The sequence below is a fragment of the Drosophila montana genome, unplaced genomic scaffold, assembly GCF_035044405.1.
Source record: "Drosophila montana isolate Dmon_TW-CO22-7 unplaced genomic scaffold, ASM3504440v1 contig_2438_1, whole genome shotgun sequence".
In the NCBI taxonomy this organism is placed as follows: Eukaryota; Metazoa; Arthropoda; class Insecta; order Diptera; family Drosophilidae; genus Drosophila; species Drosophila montana.
The window spans coordinates 1,202,474-1,221,140 of record NW_026997315.1 but is presented as its reverse complement, the minus strand read 5'-3'; the positions used below and the strand labels follow the sequence as shown (position 1 = coordinate 1,221,140).

At 38.0% G+C, this 18,667-nt stretch overlaps 1 protein-coding gene across 1 annotated transcript in view; it reads left to right on the top strand.

Moving 5' to 3' along the window:
• The window catches only part of LOC135428215 (5-hydroxytryptamine receptor 1A), a 69,274-nt gene extending 53,575 nt beyond the window's left edge, over positions 1 to 15,699 (top strand). Inside the window, exons 3-10 of the mRNA XM_064682062.1 lie at positions 5,770 to 5,998; positions 6,053 to 6,178; positions 6,905 to 7,021; positions 11,455 to 11,527; positions 11,635 to 12,104; positions 12,653 to 12,784; positions 12,940 to 13,065; positions 14,565 to 15,699. Of these exons, the coding sequence (XP_064538132.1) occupies positions 5,777 to 5,998; positions 6,053 to 6,178; positions 6,905 to 7,021; positions 11,455 to 11,527; positions 11,635 to 12,104; positions 12,653 to 12,784; positions 12,940 to 13,065; positions 14,565 to 15,311 (2,013 nt within the window). The 5' untranslated portion in view covers positions 5,770 to 5,776 and the 3' untranslated portion in view covers positions 15,312 to 15,699. The remainder of the gene's footprint in view (positions 1 to 5,769; positions 5,999 to 6,052; positions 6,179 to 6,904; positions 7,022 to 11,454; positions 11,528 to 11,634; positions 12,105 to 12,652; positions 12,785 to 12,939; positions 13,066 to 14,564) is intronic.
• The last annotated feature ends 2,968 nt before the right edge of the window (positions 15,700 to 18,667 follow it).

The following is an 18,667-nucleotide window of genomic DNA, read 5'->3' as shown; positions in this document are numbered from 1 at the left end:
TTTTAAGCTTGCAATAACATTTGATAACATTTCATAAATGAGTTCGAAGAGCTCAAACTTAAAGAAATCTCGGATTTCGTTCTTTTCATTTACTGCAGCTTGACATTGCTTTGAATAAATTTATTCATAGTCTTAGACTGTCTGCAAGAGAAAATACACATATTCTTTTTGGTAATTACCATATTTAATCTTAATTAAATTAATATATAAAGCAGACAACAGCTGTCGCTGTGCTTCAGACTCTTAATAATATTCAAAAGCAAATAAAGCAAACGGCGAAGCACAAGACTCACAATCTCAAATTGTTTGTAGGCAAATAATAAAGAGTAATCATCAAATGTTGACACTTGAAAGACATCTGGCAATTATACAATATGTATGCTTGGCAATTGCATTTCATAATTCATTTCACAAATTAACACGTACACGCCGTGTTGAACTTAATGAATTTTAACTTTTCCACAAGAACAGCCAGGCAGATATCAATTAGCACAGCTGTGGCTGACACCTACTCGCGTCAGCTTTTAACGATAATCAAGAAAATGAAAATTCATCGCTTTCGACTGGTAGAAGGAAGCGAACAAGTTTGTTAACGACTTGACCCGCTGGCTGAAACATTTGACAGGTGACATTGGCACAAATTTTTCAACTGATTGATGTAAGAATTTTCAACGAAATTCCTTTGACTTTTTAACTTTTACAAAAAGTAAAAAAGTTTTAAGTCAATCAAACACAAAACACAGCTCCATTAACTGCACCCAGTTGCTTCACGGCTTTGGGCTATCTCTGAGCACAAAATTGCTCTTCAGCCCCAACCACAATGTGGTCTAAATCACTTTACTGGCCCTGGGTGCAAAAAAAAAAGAAGCGCAATCAGTCAACGGCTGCTGGCAACTCAGGCATTTTGTCAAGCGGAATCAGCTTTGAACCATGTGCAAAGTGCGCTGCTTCAAAGCAAATCTTATAAATAAGCCAGAGCTGGCAAATGCTGCCAAAATGCAGCAACAACAATAACAACAACAAGAAAACACAGCAGCCAAAATCCGTGCGCAGCAAATTTGCATTTGAAACGCACACACACACACAGACGTGAACTCACACCAACATAGTCACATGGGCTGTCAACACAGGCTTAAGAACAAAGCCACAGAACGGCACCAGTTTCAACTTTTCATATGTGTATGTGTGCATGAAATGCAACGAAATGCCCGAATACAGCTTGAATAAATGGTCGGACTTTACGGTTTCGTGCATTAACACGCACGCATAGTGCACCAGTCTACACACACACACACACACACCCACACACTCACACACCCACACACACACACGCATATTAAAGAGCCATACAAACGGACTCTCATTCGTTGCATACACAAAACGCACTGTGAATACGGAATTGACAACCCCTTCCCCTTTCACCAGTCCTAAATTCCTGTCTTGTTCTTGCATTCTATTGTATTTTGTTACAGCTTGGCTCTCAAAGCTTCATACCCTATTAAATAAACTTGTGTGCTTGTAATTTATGCTGCCGACATTTGAAATAGATTTAATAGGTCCATGTGGAGATATTTAATATTAATATGATAGACTGACAGGTTTTAGAATCAACTACACTTTTGTATAGTTCAACGACAAATTTGTAAAACATTTTAATTGAATTTAGTCTAGGAATAATAACTCAACACTCCCGTTTCAATAATTGATATAGTCTAAGGCATTTTTACAAACCTAATTGATCATTCAAAAAACGTTTGACACATCAGACAATTCTATTATAATCGATATTAAGATAAGCTGATTTATATTTAATAGAATAAACAGTCGGTAATTGCAAACTCTAGATCAGGTTATTAGAATAGAACAATATAAAAATCTTAATAAACATATCTCTATAAATAAAACTGTTTTTCCTGACTCTAAATAAACATATCTCTCTAAATAAAACTGTTTTTCCTGACTGACTGATTGTTGATCAACGCACAGCTCAAATCATAGGCTGAAATTTCCACCAGGAAATTCCACCCACATGTGCCGAAAAATTTGAAAATCGTTTGTAAGAAACTTTTTTGTTCACCATCCTGATATTTGTTGAAATTCATTTGAGGGGTGTTTCACATTTTTCGAAAAATGCGTTCCTTGGTAGAAATGGGGCTCTAACATTTGGATTGACGTTTCGCGCTCAAATCACACTTTTTGCAGAATACAAGCTTCTTCGGTAGAAATACCGATTCAAAGATTTTTTTAGCTAAATTTTCCCGATTTGCTTTAAACATATTTTCAAAGCTTTATTTAAGAACTTAATGAATACGTGTTTCAGCGATTTTCCAGCGAAATTCCACCCGCAACAGTGGTTAACGAGCGAAAAACGGTTGTATGAAAGTTTTTTGCCTTCCATCCGATTTCAATTTCAATTTTCCCGGGGTGAACATTTTTAGTACAAAACGTTCCACGGCCAAGGCCGGGCAATATCCGCTATATAGTATGTTAATAGTATTCTCTATTGATTTAGATATTTTTTAATTAAATATATTGTTAAGAGTAGTTATTTACCTTTTCTTTTATTTTTATATACTTTGGTAGTCTATCTGAATCGCTATAACTATTTGTTTATAGCAACTAAAGCATTAAGCTTTTTACACATATTTTGTAGGTGTTCAGATTTAGTTTTGCATTTATTTAAAGCCTAAGATGCTTTTATGCAAATTTGTATATTTGCTTATATGTTACACATAATTTATGCAGAGTATAGCCTAGTCGAGTAACAATTCGATAGCAAATTTCATCATGTTGTGCGCTTCTTTTGTCATTTTGTGGACACAATTACAGGCAGCGTGGCATGACGTTGTACTAGTCGTCGCACCCACCCACGTTGTCGTTTTCGTTGTCGTTGTCGTTGCCGTTTTCGTTGTCATTGTCATCCTGGCCAAATCCTGTGCCAAGTTGGTGTTATAAGTCTGGGCGTGGATTATGCAAGCGACGTGCGGTGGCTGACAACTGCAGCCTGCGGCGGCAGCGCCTAATGATATGCAATAGTTTTGCTCGCTTACCAAATGCCACTAATGGAAGTAACTTGAGTGTAAATTCAAAAGCGGATTGTGGCTCTCTAATCCTGCAACTAAATTATTTATTCCCCGTTTGTCTTTGGCAATGTTCGGGTTCGTTTCTCGTTATTTTCGTGTTCATCAACATTGCTGCTGCTGTTGTTGTTGCTGCTCGGGCATACAATATTGATGAGTTTGGCTGAACCAAGTTAAACGTACGACTGCTTCAACTACTGCAATTCCATTGGAAAATTGCGTTTATTTAAATTGCAAACGCTGATTTGCGCATTTTACCCACCGTTTTTATTGCCATTTTCGCTTATTCGCATTTTAAAACAATTACGCGGTCTTGCATTTGACACTGGAATCCGGGCACTTGCCAATGTTGCAGTTACTCCATTTTCTGCTGCTGTTCGGTTTTGGGCTTCTGGCCCTGTTACTGTTTTGGTGTAGCTGGTTCTGTTTCGGTTACGCTTTGGACCGACTTAACAATACGTGGAATTAAGCGAATTTCCTCTTTTCATTACTTGAAAATTGAATTGGTTTTTGGCGAGCACATTGTGGCCAATCCGCACTGCTCTATCTAGCCCAGTTCAATTGTCTGTCGGTTTATTAGTGCCGCATTCAATGGCTATCAGGTTTAACTGGCAGAAACTTTGTATTGCATCATGCGAATGGATGTTTGTAGCACTGCAAAATGACTTTGTGAATTTACGTTTTCAATTATTTAAATAAATTCTTATACAGAAAAATATTCCAGTAATTTTACGGATCGCTAGCCTTTAGTCCTGGAAAAATGTAGGGCAAAATTTTTGTATATCCTGGTCTAAGCTAAATTAAGCATAAAAGTTATCGGTGTGATAAGATAGGTTCAAATATAGTTGTTATACCATAAGTCCAGAATGTGTCCTTTGAGTGTATGCAAGCTTCATTTGAATATTGAGTGATTAAACTGTCATGCTCTTCTTGAATGTCTCGCATTCTGTGCAACTGCCAGACGATCTAATCACATGCCTTACAGTCTTTTGCTGTAGTAAATCTAATACACTGGACTATTGGGCTTAATGTTTTGCAGTTTGGTTATATTTCATGCGGTGATTTGTGGACTTAGCATAAACACAGCATCGCTCAGACGACCACGATAAATCACAGACGTTGAGCTCTCCGGGATATGACATTGTAAGCATGGCCAAACCTAATAAAAGAACGTGGCTAAGAAAAAAAATATAAATGACAAAAGGCGGTGTCTGGGAACGTTTTTTCCAAAGTAAAACTCTTTAAAGCAAATAAGTATTCGGTTGTGTTCCTCTACTCTTAAACATTTCTCAATGTCAGCGCTGGTAGCAGAGAGAAAAGACAAAGACATCAACGTCGGGCCGGGTGTGGTTTTGATTTATCGCGAGTGAAAGCACTAAAAACCAGACGAGCCACAAAAAACGCGCAAAATCATCCAATTATCCTGTAAAGATTCATTATGCCTGCGCGTTATTTTGGCTGAGACGGAAATGCCGCCATATTGGCAATCTTACTCCCCCCCCCCCCCTCCACCAACCTCTCCCACACAATGTCTTTCACTTGTATTGTTTCTTCTACTCTTTGAATTTTTTATCATTTTGATGCGAATTTTTTCTCATCCTCAATCCCGCTCTGCTGATAAATTGTCAACGCGGCGTCGCTTTCGCGTGTTTTGACTTGATTATAGCGTAACAAATTGTCGCCATTTTGCATATTTGCACATGGGAAACGGAAGAACCTGAAACGACGTCACAGCGTCCTGACCGCAAATGCAGCACTAACGACCAAACTGCTAGCGCTGCCTTTTCGGCCAACAAAAGGCAAACAGACAATCAAAGCTAACTAAGCAGTTGCTTATTCGGTCACTTCTTTAAATTAATTAAACAAACACTTCTTCATCTAGCTTCTTCTTCTTAAATACTAAAGAATTTAATGACAATGGCAATTTTTAATAGAGCATTTTAATTACTTATTAGGACAGAACCCCCTTTCACTTCAAACTTATATATTTTCATGTAAAAATCTTACCCCAAAATATTAAGCCATAGGTAAAAATTTCCCATTCCCATAACTCGGTCAAATCTCATCCGATTTTTACGAGGCTTGGCTTTTTCTTAATGGTTTTCCCTCTAGATTAATCTGGCATTAAAGTCTGATTACATATTTTTTAGTCGAAATTCATGTCACAATCTTACCCAAAGAGGTATTTAGAGGTCAAAATTTCCCATTCCCATAACTCGATCAATTCTCAACCAATTTCTACGAAGTGTGGCTAGTTTAATCATTAAAATCTGAATACATATTTTTAGTCGAAATTCATGTCAAAATCTTAAACCAAGATTCGTATATAGACATGGGTCACAGTTTCCCATACCCATAACTTGGTCAAATCTCATACGATTTCTATGAGGTTTGGCTTTTTCTTCATGGTTTTCCCTCTGTATCAATAAAAATACAATAAAATTGAATATATATATTATATATTATAAAATTGATAGTAATCAATAAATAAATTGTGAGATCAAGATTAAAAGTGTCGAATAAACACAGAATTACCATTTTCTGTTCAAATAACTCAGACAGTTGACCTGTGATCTATATTTGCTTAGGATCTGACTCGAACTCAACTTTTTTAATAGTGCTTATCTCAATGCATATGCAATCAGATGAAAAATAATATTTCCCTACTAATTTAACGATTTAATTTCAGCATCGCAATGGACCTCAAGACTGGCTCATTGCTTGTAGCGCCCGCGGTTAAGAATTCCAGTTGCTCGCATCCGCGTTACTCGGGCCATAATTTTATCGTGCATATTGGCATAGCGGAGACCATTGAAGCGGTGTTGATATTGGTGCTAACTCTGGGTGTGATTGGGGCCAACTGTCTGGTCATCTTTGTCATTAACAATCGCCGCTACGCCGCCTACATACATCAACAGGTGAGTCAGCAGGAAACAACAACAAACTAACTGCTAAGTGGACGCTGCTTTTAGCCACGTTATCTGCTCACTTCTCTGGCGCTGAATGACCTGACAATTGGCCTGCTAATTACACCATTTGGTCTAATGCCTGCATTGTTTCACTGTTGGCCATATGGTGAGATCTTCTGCCAGATACAGGTGAGTACGGGCGCCAGGCACTGGCTTATTGTTGCCAATTAAGCTATCATATGTAGCTCAATTAATCTAATGTTACCAGACAAAGAGCCTTTTGTTTAGCTCACACGACAGCCGGGTCAACTAAATGGACAACCAATATACTTTTGTCTACGTACAACAATGCACTTTATTATAAAGTTTTATTATTTACAGTGGCCCACCAACATTAAATGGTTCGAGATTAAACACAATTACAAATACAAAAACTAAATAAAGAGACCACAATTGAACCCGGTTGAATTAGATTTAGCATTGTTTCCAGCTGAAACAAAATGCATACAAGACTTTTTCAACAACAAATTTATATATTTATTTAGCTCTATATTACAAAGCAGAAAGTCATAAAAACCCATGCAGAAGTACATATAAAAAAGCCTTTTTTAACAACTATGCAACATTAATCAGAGATAATTTTAATTGAATATTAAAACTAAAATCTTTGATAAGCTTGTAATGCACACTAAAAACCCCAATTTACGGATTTTCCTTGGTATATTGAAATTATTAAATTTGAATTTTAAATATAAGCTGAGCAAACAAACGAAAAAAAAGAAAATTAATATATATATTAATCTTAAAAAAAAGGAAATCAAAGAAAATATTAAATTATGTGCCGGCAAACTTACTCAAATTTCTATCCGGCATTTCCTTACATGTGTCCTTTCACATTGACTGACTTTTCACCAGGCCCTGCTGCGTGGAGCGTTATCACAACAAAGCGCCGTTATACTCGTCTGCATGGCGGTGGACAGATACATGTGTGCGCTGCATCCGCGACGCTATTACCAACACTCCAGCAAGAAGGTAAGTGGATCAAACGGCGGTCAGCGAGGGAGCGAGGGGGCGAGGTGGACGATGAGGGATGGCAGAGCGCGTATTGCATAATTTTCGCTCTGGCGTAACACACTCTGTAATTCCCACTAATGCGCGGCAAGGCAGATAAGGCACGTTGTCAGCCGCGATTAGCTGTGGGACAAGTTAAGATAAGAATTTATCACAAAGGACAACGGCAACAAACAAAGCATATGAGGAGGTACCAAGAAATCACGCGCCAATAAAATCTAGTAGGCAGCAACAACATCATCTATGAGCCAATTACGCAGAGATAAATAAGGATAATGGGCTTTAAGCTCTTTGGCAGTCATTAAAACGCTGCATACAAAACACGCAGCATAAAACAAAGCGCCAACAGATGAAGAATGGAAAAGCAAAGCAAGCAGAAATAAACACAGCATAAACAGTCGAAAAGTGTATAAAATAGGGATAAAAAAAAGCTAGCTGGGATTTTCGTATTCTCCTACATTTTTTTGCTGTTTGACTTTGACTAAATACGTAGACCACAGCATAGACCTGGCCCTGGACCAAGGGCCAAGGGAACGAGGGCGCCTGAAGCGGCGACGGCCACGCCAACCGCAGGCGGGAGGCAGGGCGCGGCAAACGAGCAATGGCTGCCAGTTGGTCTCCCCTTCTCTCTCTCTCTCGCTCACACGCAGGCTCTCTCACATCATAATTTATGAGCCAACAAACATTTACGCAGCCGCCCAAAAATGAAGTCTAGCCCGAACATAAGAAACGGCAATGGGAGGGGGAAACAAAAAAAACAAGAAAAATGTATCTGCGGAAGAGGAAAGAAATAATTTTTGGGCTTGGACAGCGAAACGTCGCGTATCATTTACAAAACGGGTGAGAAGTCCGTCCGGTGGTGCGGGCAACGTTGCCTTTATGATTTGTGTTTAAATATGCAAATGGATATTAACATTACGAATATTAAGCCGTGCCTTAAATTAAGCTCAAAATATATCAATTTGCTTAAGCAAAGGTTGAAAATAAGTAAATACGCAATAATGCAATTCCCTACTACAAACATTCTCAAGAGGCGAGAGACTCATAAATAATCAATTTAAATAATATTATTTATAGTATTACTTATTGTACGAGAATTAGTTACACACATTTGTTGTTGTTGCACAATATTTTTAAAAATTATTTTTTATTCATTTAAATTCCTTTTAAAATTGTTTCCAATGCAACAATGAGATGGCGACACGGACGCATTTTTTTTGTTACATTTGTATTAAACTGTCAATCGGAATCTGTTTTTATTTTTCTCACGCTGCGTTTCGTTACAATTTTTTGCAAGGTAGCTAAAAACTTTGTTTTCCTTGAGCTCGACAAAAAATGAAAATCGATGTTAGCTTTGACAGGAACAGGAATAAATGTCGCCTTTAAAGCGCATTCGCTGTGATCAGGCCCGTTCGTCTGCCAATTTCAACAATTGTTGCCAAAACTTGTTACAAATGCAACTTTTTGCAAATGTCAAACTACTTGTACTTATTTTTATCATAAAAACCTTTTATTTACCATTATAATTACAAAAGATGCAGTCAGCTATTAATATGCCAAGTTAATATTTATGTAGTATGTGTGTCCCCCTGTAACGTACGCACTCCGTAAGAGCAACAGCCAAAGTATTGCGCAATTTCAGTAAATGCCCGCAACAAAATTTATATGCACATGCGTATTTTGAAAGGCCCACAAGTGCCAAAGTTAATGGTAGAACAGAGCACAGCAGAAGCATAAAGAACGCGAAGGCAAAAAAATGCAAAATGCGAGAAAAAATATTAGTTGAAAATATTTGCATAAAATTGGGATGCCGCCTGTTTCCTTTTTTTTTTTTTTGGTTTTTTTTTTGTTTGGCTTTGGCTTTTTTGCTCCGATATTGCTATGCAATGCTTGACTGGAGTCTGCGAATTTGGCGCACAGCCACGCCCAATTTGTAATAAAGTGTGCACTGTCGAAAATTAATAAATGGCTGCTGACGCCGGCAGCCGAGGCGACTGACATTCGGGCCACGCAATTTGTTGGCCCAGTTTTCGCCTTGTAATGGCCCATTGAAAACTTACAACTTTTCAGCTTTAGTCGTGTTTTTATTGAAACTTCCCATAAATTGCAACTCATTTCTCGAAGGAAGCGCGAAAATGATGTTGTTTAATTTATGGTTATAAAAAGTTTTTGAAAAATGCAAAGATTAATTGAAATCTTTAATGTTTTTGGTAAAATTCTTAGCTCGATGTAGCTTTGTTTGTCTATCAACAACATGGATATGGATAGCATAGATCTTTTTCTTTAAGATCTTTTTTATACCCTTGTAGAGGGTATTATAATTTTGTCACGAAATGTGTACCGCAGGGGACATGCCCGTCTGTATGGTTCTAAACGACCTTGTCGCAAATAATTAGTTTCTCTATGATCTCCATATACATACAAAATCTTATCATCAGCGGACCACTATATAGCTGCTATAGGAAGGATCGGTCGTATAGTAGAATCCTATATGGCAAAATATTCTGTTTTCAAAGATATTTTCATCAAGCTCTCCATTTTCGAGCTTCACTATTCTCACATATCTGCAAAAGGTAAATTTCTACAAGGGTAGTAAATCTTCGGCGACATCCGCCTCGGACCACTATATCAAAATAGTTTTAATAGGGAGTATTCGACCGAAATTAAAGTTTCATATAAATGAAAAGTATGGAAATATATTTCAAATTTCCGTTAAGTATACAAAACAATTTTCATCATCATGTTTACAAATTTTAGACAAATAGCAAACAAATATATTTTCATTTAGATTTATAGCATGTTTGTGAAATAAGCTTCATACTGCATATTTTACCGTGAACATTTACGTATTATTTACGCATTGTTGAAAGTTTAAATTGACGCTTAGAGGAAAACGTTGCAAATAAAATAATTTCGTAAATTAAATAAACAATAAAAGATGTTGGCGTAAAGTGAAAGAGTAGCTAGTTTTTGAATACTTTGCACTGTGCCGACAACCATTTGGCATTGTCGGCTTGTTGGAAGGCTCGAAGTGCTGCGAAATGTTCTCATTTCGGCTGCCATTCAGCTGCCAGCTGTTTGGCCTGCCAGTCAGTCAGTTTGTCAGTTAGTCAGTCAGTTATGATTGTGGCAGCCTTTCGCAAATGTTTCATTTTGTGTGCCGCCTGTGGTTGGCCTTTGCCCAACTGTTTTCAACGTAATCAAAAGTTTTTAATTCCATTTGCTGTTGCCCTTTTTTAGAAAATATATATTTATTTGTTGAAGGTTGCCCTCCAGCTTCTCTCGGCGTTTGATGTTGTTTGCCATAGGCAATGTTTCAAGGCAAAAACACTTTGGCATACAACTTTGTTTAAAGGTTTCATTAGTAAACATAGCTCTGTACGCAACTATATGCGATAGTTTCAGCTGAGTGAGAACCCAGAGCTTTAAGGGTGATGAACTGGAAGATGATTTTCAAAAAGCTTTTAGCTCAAAGAGAATAATTGAGCCAGCTATAAGTGCTAATAAGTGAGATTTGTAAGCCAGCTTTCAGCCTGTTAACTTGTTCGCACTGAACTAGTATATTAATTATTGCAGTATTAGCCGGTGCAGTGCGTTTATCTGTGAACTAGTTCACACTAATAATGAATATGGCAGCATTAGCTGGTGCTTTGAAAATATCTGTGAACTAGCTCGCCTATCAATTTGTCAATATTACGACTTGTTTGTCAGCTGAAAATTAAAATTTATTAATTTTAAAATTTGAAAGAGGTATAGAAAATTTAAATCAAAATTGTCTCAAGAACAATCACGAAAGATCTTACCAAAGCTTAGAACCAGTAAGAAATAATCTATTCCTTATAAAACCTACGAACTGCTTCCCTAACGTTTGACGAAAAGTAAGTTAAATATGTTCTAAACTCGCTTAAGGACTGATCACAATAATTAATAGTGAACATTAACTTGACTCCTTCTTTTTGACTCAAACCAATTTAAGTCAAAAGAAATTATAATTTGATGTCACAAAGCGATACATTTGTCATATGCGCCATCATTGTCAATGATCCATTGACCTCACACGCTTAAACCATTTACAAAATTGTCTTTTGATGGGTAATTACAAATGGACTAGAACGTGCAGCTGCAATGTTGCGCATCAGAATGACTTAAAATCAGACACGTGCACATAATTCCTCACCAGCCATAAATCAAACAACCAGCTGGAGTCAGCTGAAAGAGCAGCGTCAGAGGAGGTGGGAGCTGTGCCTCTCCCTGAGTATGTGGCAATGGCTAACACGGATATTGAGGCTGGGTAACTGTGGGGTCGTATTTTAGATGGCAAATTAAACCTAACTCTAACCACACCAACTAAGCGAAAGCCAAATGTATCTAATGTGTGTGTGTGTGTCTTGCAGGGCTGCGTTGCCATATTGAGCTTAACATGGATTATCAGCCTGACGGTGTTTGGGTTTCTGGTGCTGCCTAAAGGTGAGTTCAGTCACTCACACACCCATTTACACCTGCCCATCGAATACTGAATGAATGCAAACAGCTGCTCATTTGGCGTTTATCTATATGCATATCCGTCCATATAGGCTACTACTTCAACAACACGGGGCTAATGGCATGCGAGCCATTTTATAGTAAGCCCTCGTACCGCATTCTGTCCACATGTGCATTGTACTTCCCAACCACGATGGTGCTGATGTACTGTTACGGCTCCAGCTTTCATATGAGTCGCTTTCGCTTAAACGATCCAACGATGCCGCTTACAGCAGCCGCACATCATCCACATCCGCATCATCCGCCCCAGCAGCAACTGCAGCAACATCAGCAAAATCAGCATCAGCAGCAGCATCATCAGCAGCAGCAGCATCAGCAGCAGCAGCATCAGCATCAACAGCATCAGCAGCAGCAGCAATCCGCACACATATTTGGACATGGCGGCCATGGACACTTGCATCATTTGCATCATCATCGGGCACCGGCTATGAACCATTTGAGCATGGCCATGAGCATGGGCCTCGTCGGAATGCCAAGCATGACAAACAAGATTACCAAAAAGGTGAGTCGGGCCCGATACGTGGTTACCTATAATGGAATTTAAATTTACCCCACGGCAGGCCTAGACTTGTTCCACATTTTAACGCTTTTAATAGTTAAATATAAATAAATAATATATATATATATATATAGTATACATTCTCTGCCAAAGAAAAATCAACTAATTTAAATACATAAAATAAATTTTTGTGTATAATAAATCATTTATTTACATTCTAATTTTAAAGAACACTTGCCTAACTTAATTAGCTTAAAATAACCTCAAAATACTGTTTGATTTATATTTCTTATATTCACAATAAGCTTATCTCGAATATTATTGAATACATTTACATTTACATGTACATTTTACATATTTTGTCTCATTAAAAGCCTAACTTAATCAAATTACAACAATATTCGAATCCAAATCTCCACAATTAAATTTAAAATGTACTCTGATGCATTCCCGATGCCGCAACATGTGGTATACCCCAATTATTTGTTTTTACTATGACATTTTGTGCGGTGCTTTTAATTAGTTTGTTTAATAATGTACATTTGGTGCAGATTGTGCCCATACAGGAGAAGAACTCAAGCGGCAACACGTCGCGTTCAATGGCGGCCATTTCGCTGGGATTCATTGTTATGGTCACACCGTGGACCATTCAGGAGATTGTGACCGCCTGCACTGGCTCCAAGGCAAGTAGTCATATGCATATGCTGACCACGTGTCGCATACGTAATCAGCTTGTGCGATTATATTGCGCATACGCCACGTTAGGCATAAACATATATTGATTGTGGTGTGTTTATCTTCTACACTTCTACGCCCACCACCCACTTTATGCTTGCAGCTGCCACCGTTTTTGGATTTCCTTGTAACCTGGACATCTTTAAGCAACAGTCTATGGAATCCCTTTATGTACTGGCTTCTAAACTCGGACTTTCGTCGCCTTAGCCGGCAATTGATGCCCAACAAGGTGAGTTTGTTTTTTATTTATTTTCTTACATGCATTTTCTGGCTTCTCGCATTTTTACGTGTTCCATGCTCTGTCCAACAGAATCGTAGCTATTCGGTAAACATTTCTGTGTATGTAAGTCTCGGCACTCTCTTCTTTTAATTATCCCTGTCTGGATTTCATTAATTAACAGAAGCTCATAGTTAAAGATAGTTAAAAATACGCGATTGCCTTTAATAGAAGAAAACTTGTCTTTATTTTCATAATTCTTAATACCTAATATGGAATTAACATCATGAAACCAACTTTCTAAGCCACTTTCTAGATCTATTTCGATGCACCTTTCGTTGGTTACTTTGTATTCAAAAATCCACAGACTCCATCAAACTCCCACAAATGGATTTTGAATAATTTATTACACCAGTTTCAAAACTAAACGCTGTAGTTACATTATTTGTGCTGATTATCCTCTTTACTGGCCCCAGGGGAGGGAAGACTTTTTCCAAACGATTGTTCAACTCACCGGCACATCACATTATTCGTAGCTAGCCCAACCCTTTTTGAAGTTGTTAAGTTGAGCACAAAAGCTGCTCAAAGTCAGCTAGCATATATTGAGGGATCTGACGTAGCTGCGTTGTCAGAATGCCAAAAACTAAACCAGAATTACGCAAGGACCATCGAACAGAACCATCCACCCAAGGGCCATAAATCCAAAAGGTGCAAGCAACATACAACAGGAAATTCGCTTCGGCGTCCAACAAACAACAACTGTAATCACAAACAGTGAAAAGTGATTTTGAATTATGAAAGAGAAAATCCAAAGTGGCGTTTACATAGCGCTTGCCCAGTTTATCCCTCCCCCCTACCCCTTCCTTTGCCAACACATAGCTAATATAAACATGAAAACTCTCTCTATTTATTGGTGGAATGCGAGAAGTGTAGAATGGGGCTGGCAAATCCATTTTGGAAAGCGCAGTCAAGTTGCATGATTTACTTCCGAAAAACTCAAACGAAACTGAGGTCATTTTGAGCGAATTTATGGCCAATACCGCCGACCAGAGATGAGCTAGTGTCAGATATTGTTTAAGCCAACACTTAATAAAAGACAATAATAAAATATATTCTTGCAAATAAAGCAACATTTCATCTCGATGTTATGCTCAGTTTTATATATTATGCATGCAATTTTAATTTTTCTTCAGCTGAAAAAATATATAAAAAAACCAAATGGTTTAAAATAATTATTACAATGGTGACGGCAGACAACATTCTTAAAATATTATTTATTAAATGAACAGAAGTAATAGCAAAAATAAACCACAATATCTTGTAAAATTGAAAAAATATCGCTTGTGGCGAAAACATAAGACGTTTCTTATTCGTGTCACGAGTCACGAGCTGCCCGATTGTTGGGCTCAGTTATACAACTGGACTATCTGTAATAAATGCGAATTTGAAATGCTTATTAATTTCGAAACTTAGACCAGATTTATGATGCTTTTACTTTGTGCTCGTTTCAGTGCTTTCCCAGCGAGGACACGCCCGAACACAAATCAGCCTGTTGTCACATCAATGCTAACGATTTTGAAATCACAACGCTTCCGTTGCCGCCAGAGCCGCCCGCCTCGCGGCCGCCGGCGAACAATGGTGGTGCCAGTGGCGGGGTTGGCGGCGGTGTTGGCGGTGGCATTGGCAGCGCCATTGGCGGCTCTGTGCTTGGCATTTGTGCACGTTCCAGAGCCAACAGTTTGAGCCGCAGCGCCTCGCAGTACATCAGGGGCACACTGGGCGGCGGTGGAGCGCACAGTCATGCACATCAGATTGCTGGTGATGGCTATGCCACAGTACGCCCTGACATTGAGGGTCTCTCGGAGAAGTATTGGGGCGAGATTTTGGAGCGCACCGTCAGCTCGGGCAACCTGCATGCCATGCAGAAGAGTTTCCCGCACTTCCCCTATCATCAGCACACCGGCGTGGGCGTCCATGGACATGTGCATCAGGTGCATCAGCCGCAACAGCATCAAACCACCTCGTTTAGCAAGCACAGCGATATGCATTTGAACGTGTCTGCCGCTGCACAGGAAGCCACCGCCGCCGAGCTGAGTAAATTTTCTACATCAGAGCCAAAGCTCTGCGAGCATCTATTCCATGATGCCAATTGCGCCAAGAGCAAGCTGCTCGGCACTGCCGCAGATGCTGCCGCATCAGCTTCCGTCTCAACTGTAGCCGCCAAACTGGCCGCCGGTCGCAGCATACCGGACATTTAGTACGCAGAGGACGTCATACTCGCCAACAATCAACTGGCCCGGCAGGCCAAGTGCGCCCACCACCCACTGCACCAGCAGGCACAAGCCCGGGCCATGCTTCACGCTCCCCACGGCGCCCATCACACGGGCAGCTTGCGCCTGAGCCGCGTGCGCGTCGCCTGTCACAGTCCACCGCCGTCTTTGGCGCTGGGGGGCGAGTCCATGGCCGAGTATCGCAAGTAAAAGGATATTTAGGATTATGATAACTGCTGGGGTCGAACAGTAACTGTAATAGTGTGTGTAAATGTGTGTGTGTCTGTCTAAATATTGCGCATGTCCTTTAGCGTTAAATAAAGCTTGAAAAGTTGTAGCCCCCTCTATAGCAACGAATCAGTTAACAATCTGTTTGTACTGTTTAAAGTTTAAATTTAAGCATTTGTTCGCATTTTTTCTACGGTTTCAAATATTTGATTTCCATTTTAATTATATATAACTTTAATATCAAAAAGAAATTGGCATTGACAAACATTTTATTTAACGCATTTTCTTTTAAAAAAATGTGTAATCTTGCTAAAACAAATTTACATCTTGGCTATATATATCACAGTTTGCGAAACGCAGTGTCAAAAAAATCGAAATATAATTTTTTATTATTTTAAAATATTTTATATGCAATTACAAGTGACTTTAATTTTTCTGTACTTTAGAAATAATTTCATCTTTTATTTCAATCCCCAATCTGAATAAATTAAATTTCTATTCATTTTCTACAGCAACAAATGTTGAACTGTTAAAATCTGATTAATTCTGTTTGCGAATTTAAAAATATTAGATATATGATTTTTAAGAATCCGAATTAAAAGATTATTTGGACTATATGAATACTTTCAAAATTTCAGCAGCTTTAACAAACTTCAATCTAAAAATAATTACATTAGGTGTAAACATATATGCGCCAGTTTTAAGCATAATAAGTGTTCATTATATGTATGTTTGTGATAGATTTTTACCATAAGCGAGCTTCAAAGCTTAAACAGATTAATGTGTGTCATATGTGTGTATAATCAAAATAAATTCATTATAATACTAGTAGGTAAACATAGGTATGTTGTAATGTGTGGCTAAGGCAAATCAAACACCATTAACACTTTCCATTCGGTTTGATTGTTAATCTAATCGTAGTTTAGTAGGCAACTCTATGTATTATTGCCCGAATGGCAGTAATCTATGGTATTAGATAAATATGTTGTGAGAATTTTTATTAATAGAGATAGTAGACTTCCTTTTTCCAAATGGCCAGACATTTAGCCGACTTATTACTCAATTGTGAATCTGAAGAAGCTATATACTATTACGATTCTTTTATTCAATCTGTTCTCTGTCAGTTGCTCCAAATTCAACAATATATATATATTATGCGTATTGCAGTTCATATAAATGTTGATGGTTCTTAAAGCGTTGTGGTTATACATATAAAGTACTTGTTCTTTATCTTCAAAGCAACAATCAAATCAATCAGAAAACAAAATTGCACAATGTCAAATGAAAAACAAAATCAAATCCTAACTTTGTGATTGTCATGAATTTATGTGAGTTTATGTATATGAAAATTAAAGTGAATCATCATTTGTAGCTAAAAAGCAATAGTTAAATGCAAACAAATAACTTTAAAACTTAAGACAATTTTAGTTTAGACGAGAAAATATTTCAAATACAAATACATGTAATACCATATACTGAGCGAAATGCTTTATAACAAGAAAAATATGTCATAACATAAGTTGTGAAATGGATTTAAATGCAATAAAGATTAAATAAATATAATAATAATACATTTTCAGCATGGTGTTTCTATCGTGCCTGTCCGCAAAACAAATCACAATTTTATTATTTATTTAAGAGAACATATTTTATTTTAATTATATTTTAACGCGCACTCGTCTAGGTTTTTTTTTTTGTTAGTGATGCCTATTTCAACATGATCAGCGTTCAAAATGGACATACAAATTAACACATCAAATATGTCCCAAAAAGAGCCAATGCGAAAAAGTTTTTCCCAATGCACCGCATTTTGCTCTACCATTTGAAAGCAATTACGTCGAAACGAGCCAGCGCGAACCCAAATTGTACACATTCAAAAAAGGAAAATTAAAAAGAAAAGTAAAGCTAAATAAATTAAAAATTATTTAAATTTGATTTTTATTTGCCCCCCCCAAAACGGGAATAAAATGATAACGTGAACCAAACCAAAATGCAAATTAATTTCGCACATTGCGCTTAGATTTTGATTTCCTATACGAAATGGCAACCCAAATAATAAAAACGATGGAAAAAGAGCGAGAAAAGTTTAAAAACTAATTTTCACAAAACAATTTTCCAGCAGCCAGAAGGCAGGCACAATGAAGCTCACATCTACCGCGTGCCACGCCCCCTGCGCCTACAACAGGGAACATAGAAGTCCCTGTAGCCATGGAAAAGTTCGCCACGACGGCGGTTTCTTTGGGCAATTTGAATCTCAAACTGAATTCAGATTCAGAATGTGAATTCGAGTTTGAATTTCCATTTTTGAGTCCCAGTGCGTGCTCCATGCCAAAAAATTACACGGCCCGCTGCGTTCTGTAACAATAATCGCCAGTGTTTGGCATAGGATCACGCCCACCACCGAAAGAAGCCACCGACCTCACCCACTTCCCCACGCACCCTCACGGGAAGGGCAAGAGCCCAACATTCTGCGCGCAGAAAATCTCACGCCCAGCGATTTTCACAAAAAACTTTTCGCATGAAAGTCAACTTTACTCTGGCCGACTGTGTTTTTCTTTTGCCTCCATTTGGGTTTTCTTTTTTTTCGTTTTTTTTTGTATAATTTTCCGGCAGCTGGGAATTGGATTTCACAGCACGCGGTCACTGACTGGACGCCCCTACTAAATAGGAATTGTACATGCCACAAGGGCTTTGCCTAATTTGATTAAGCAGCCTAAAACACTAATTGAGGTTTATCCAATTCTGGCGACAAACAATTGAATGGCCAAGATAGTCTAAAGGTAAGCGCTTTTCCCTTTTACTTTTCTGAACAGTTTAGCATTGAAAGTAATTTTTAAACGAGAATTAACTTTTCTTGGCCGTCTAATTTTAGTATTATATTCATACTATCTGAAATTTTTTAAAAATAAGCTCCTTTCTTCTTGTCACGTAGATACATTTTTCTTGTTACCCTTGCAGACGGAGATATCTCCGACCCCATAAAGTATATATATTCTAGATCAGCATTAACAGTCGATTAGATACAGTCATGTGTCGGAACCCTATCGGAATCCTATCAACATTGGACCAATATACTTATAATAATGCTGCTATAGGAAAGATCGGTGAAATAGTAG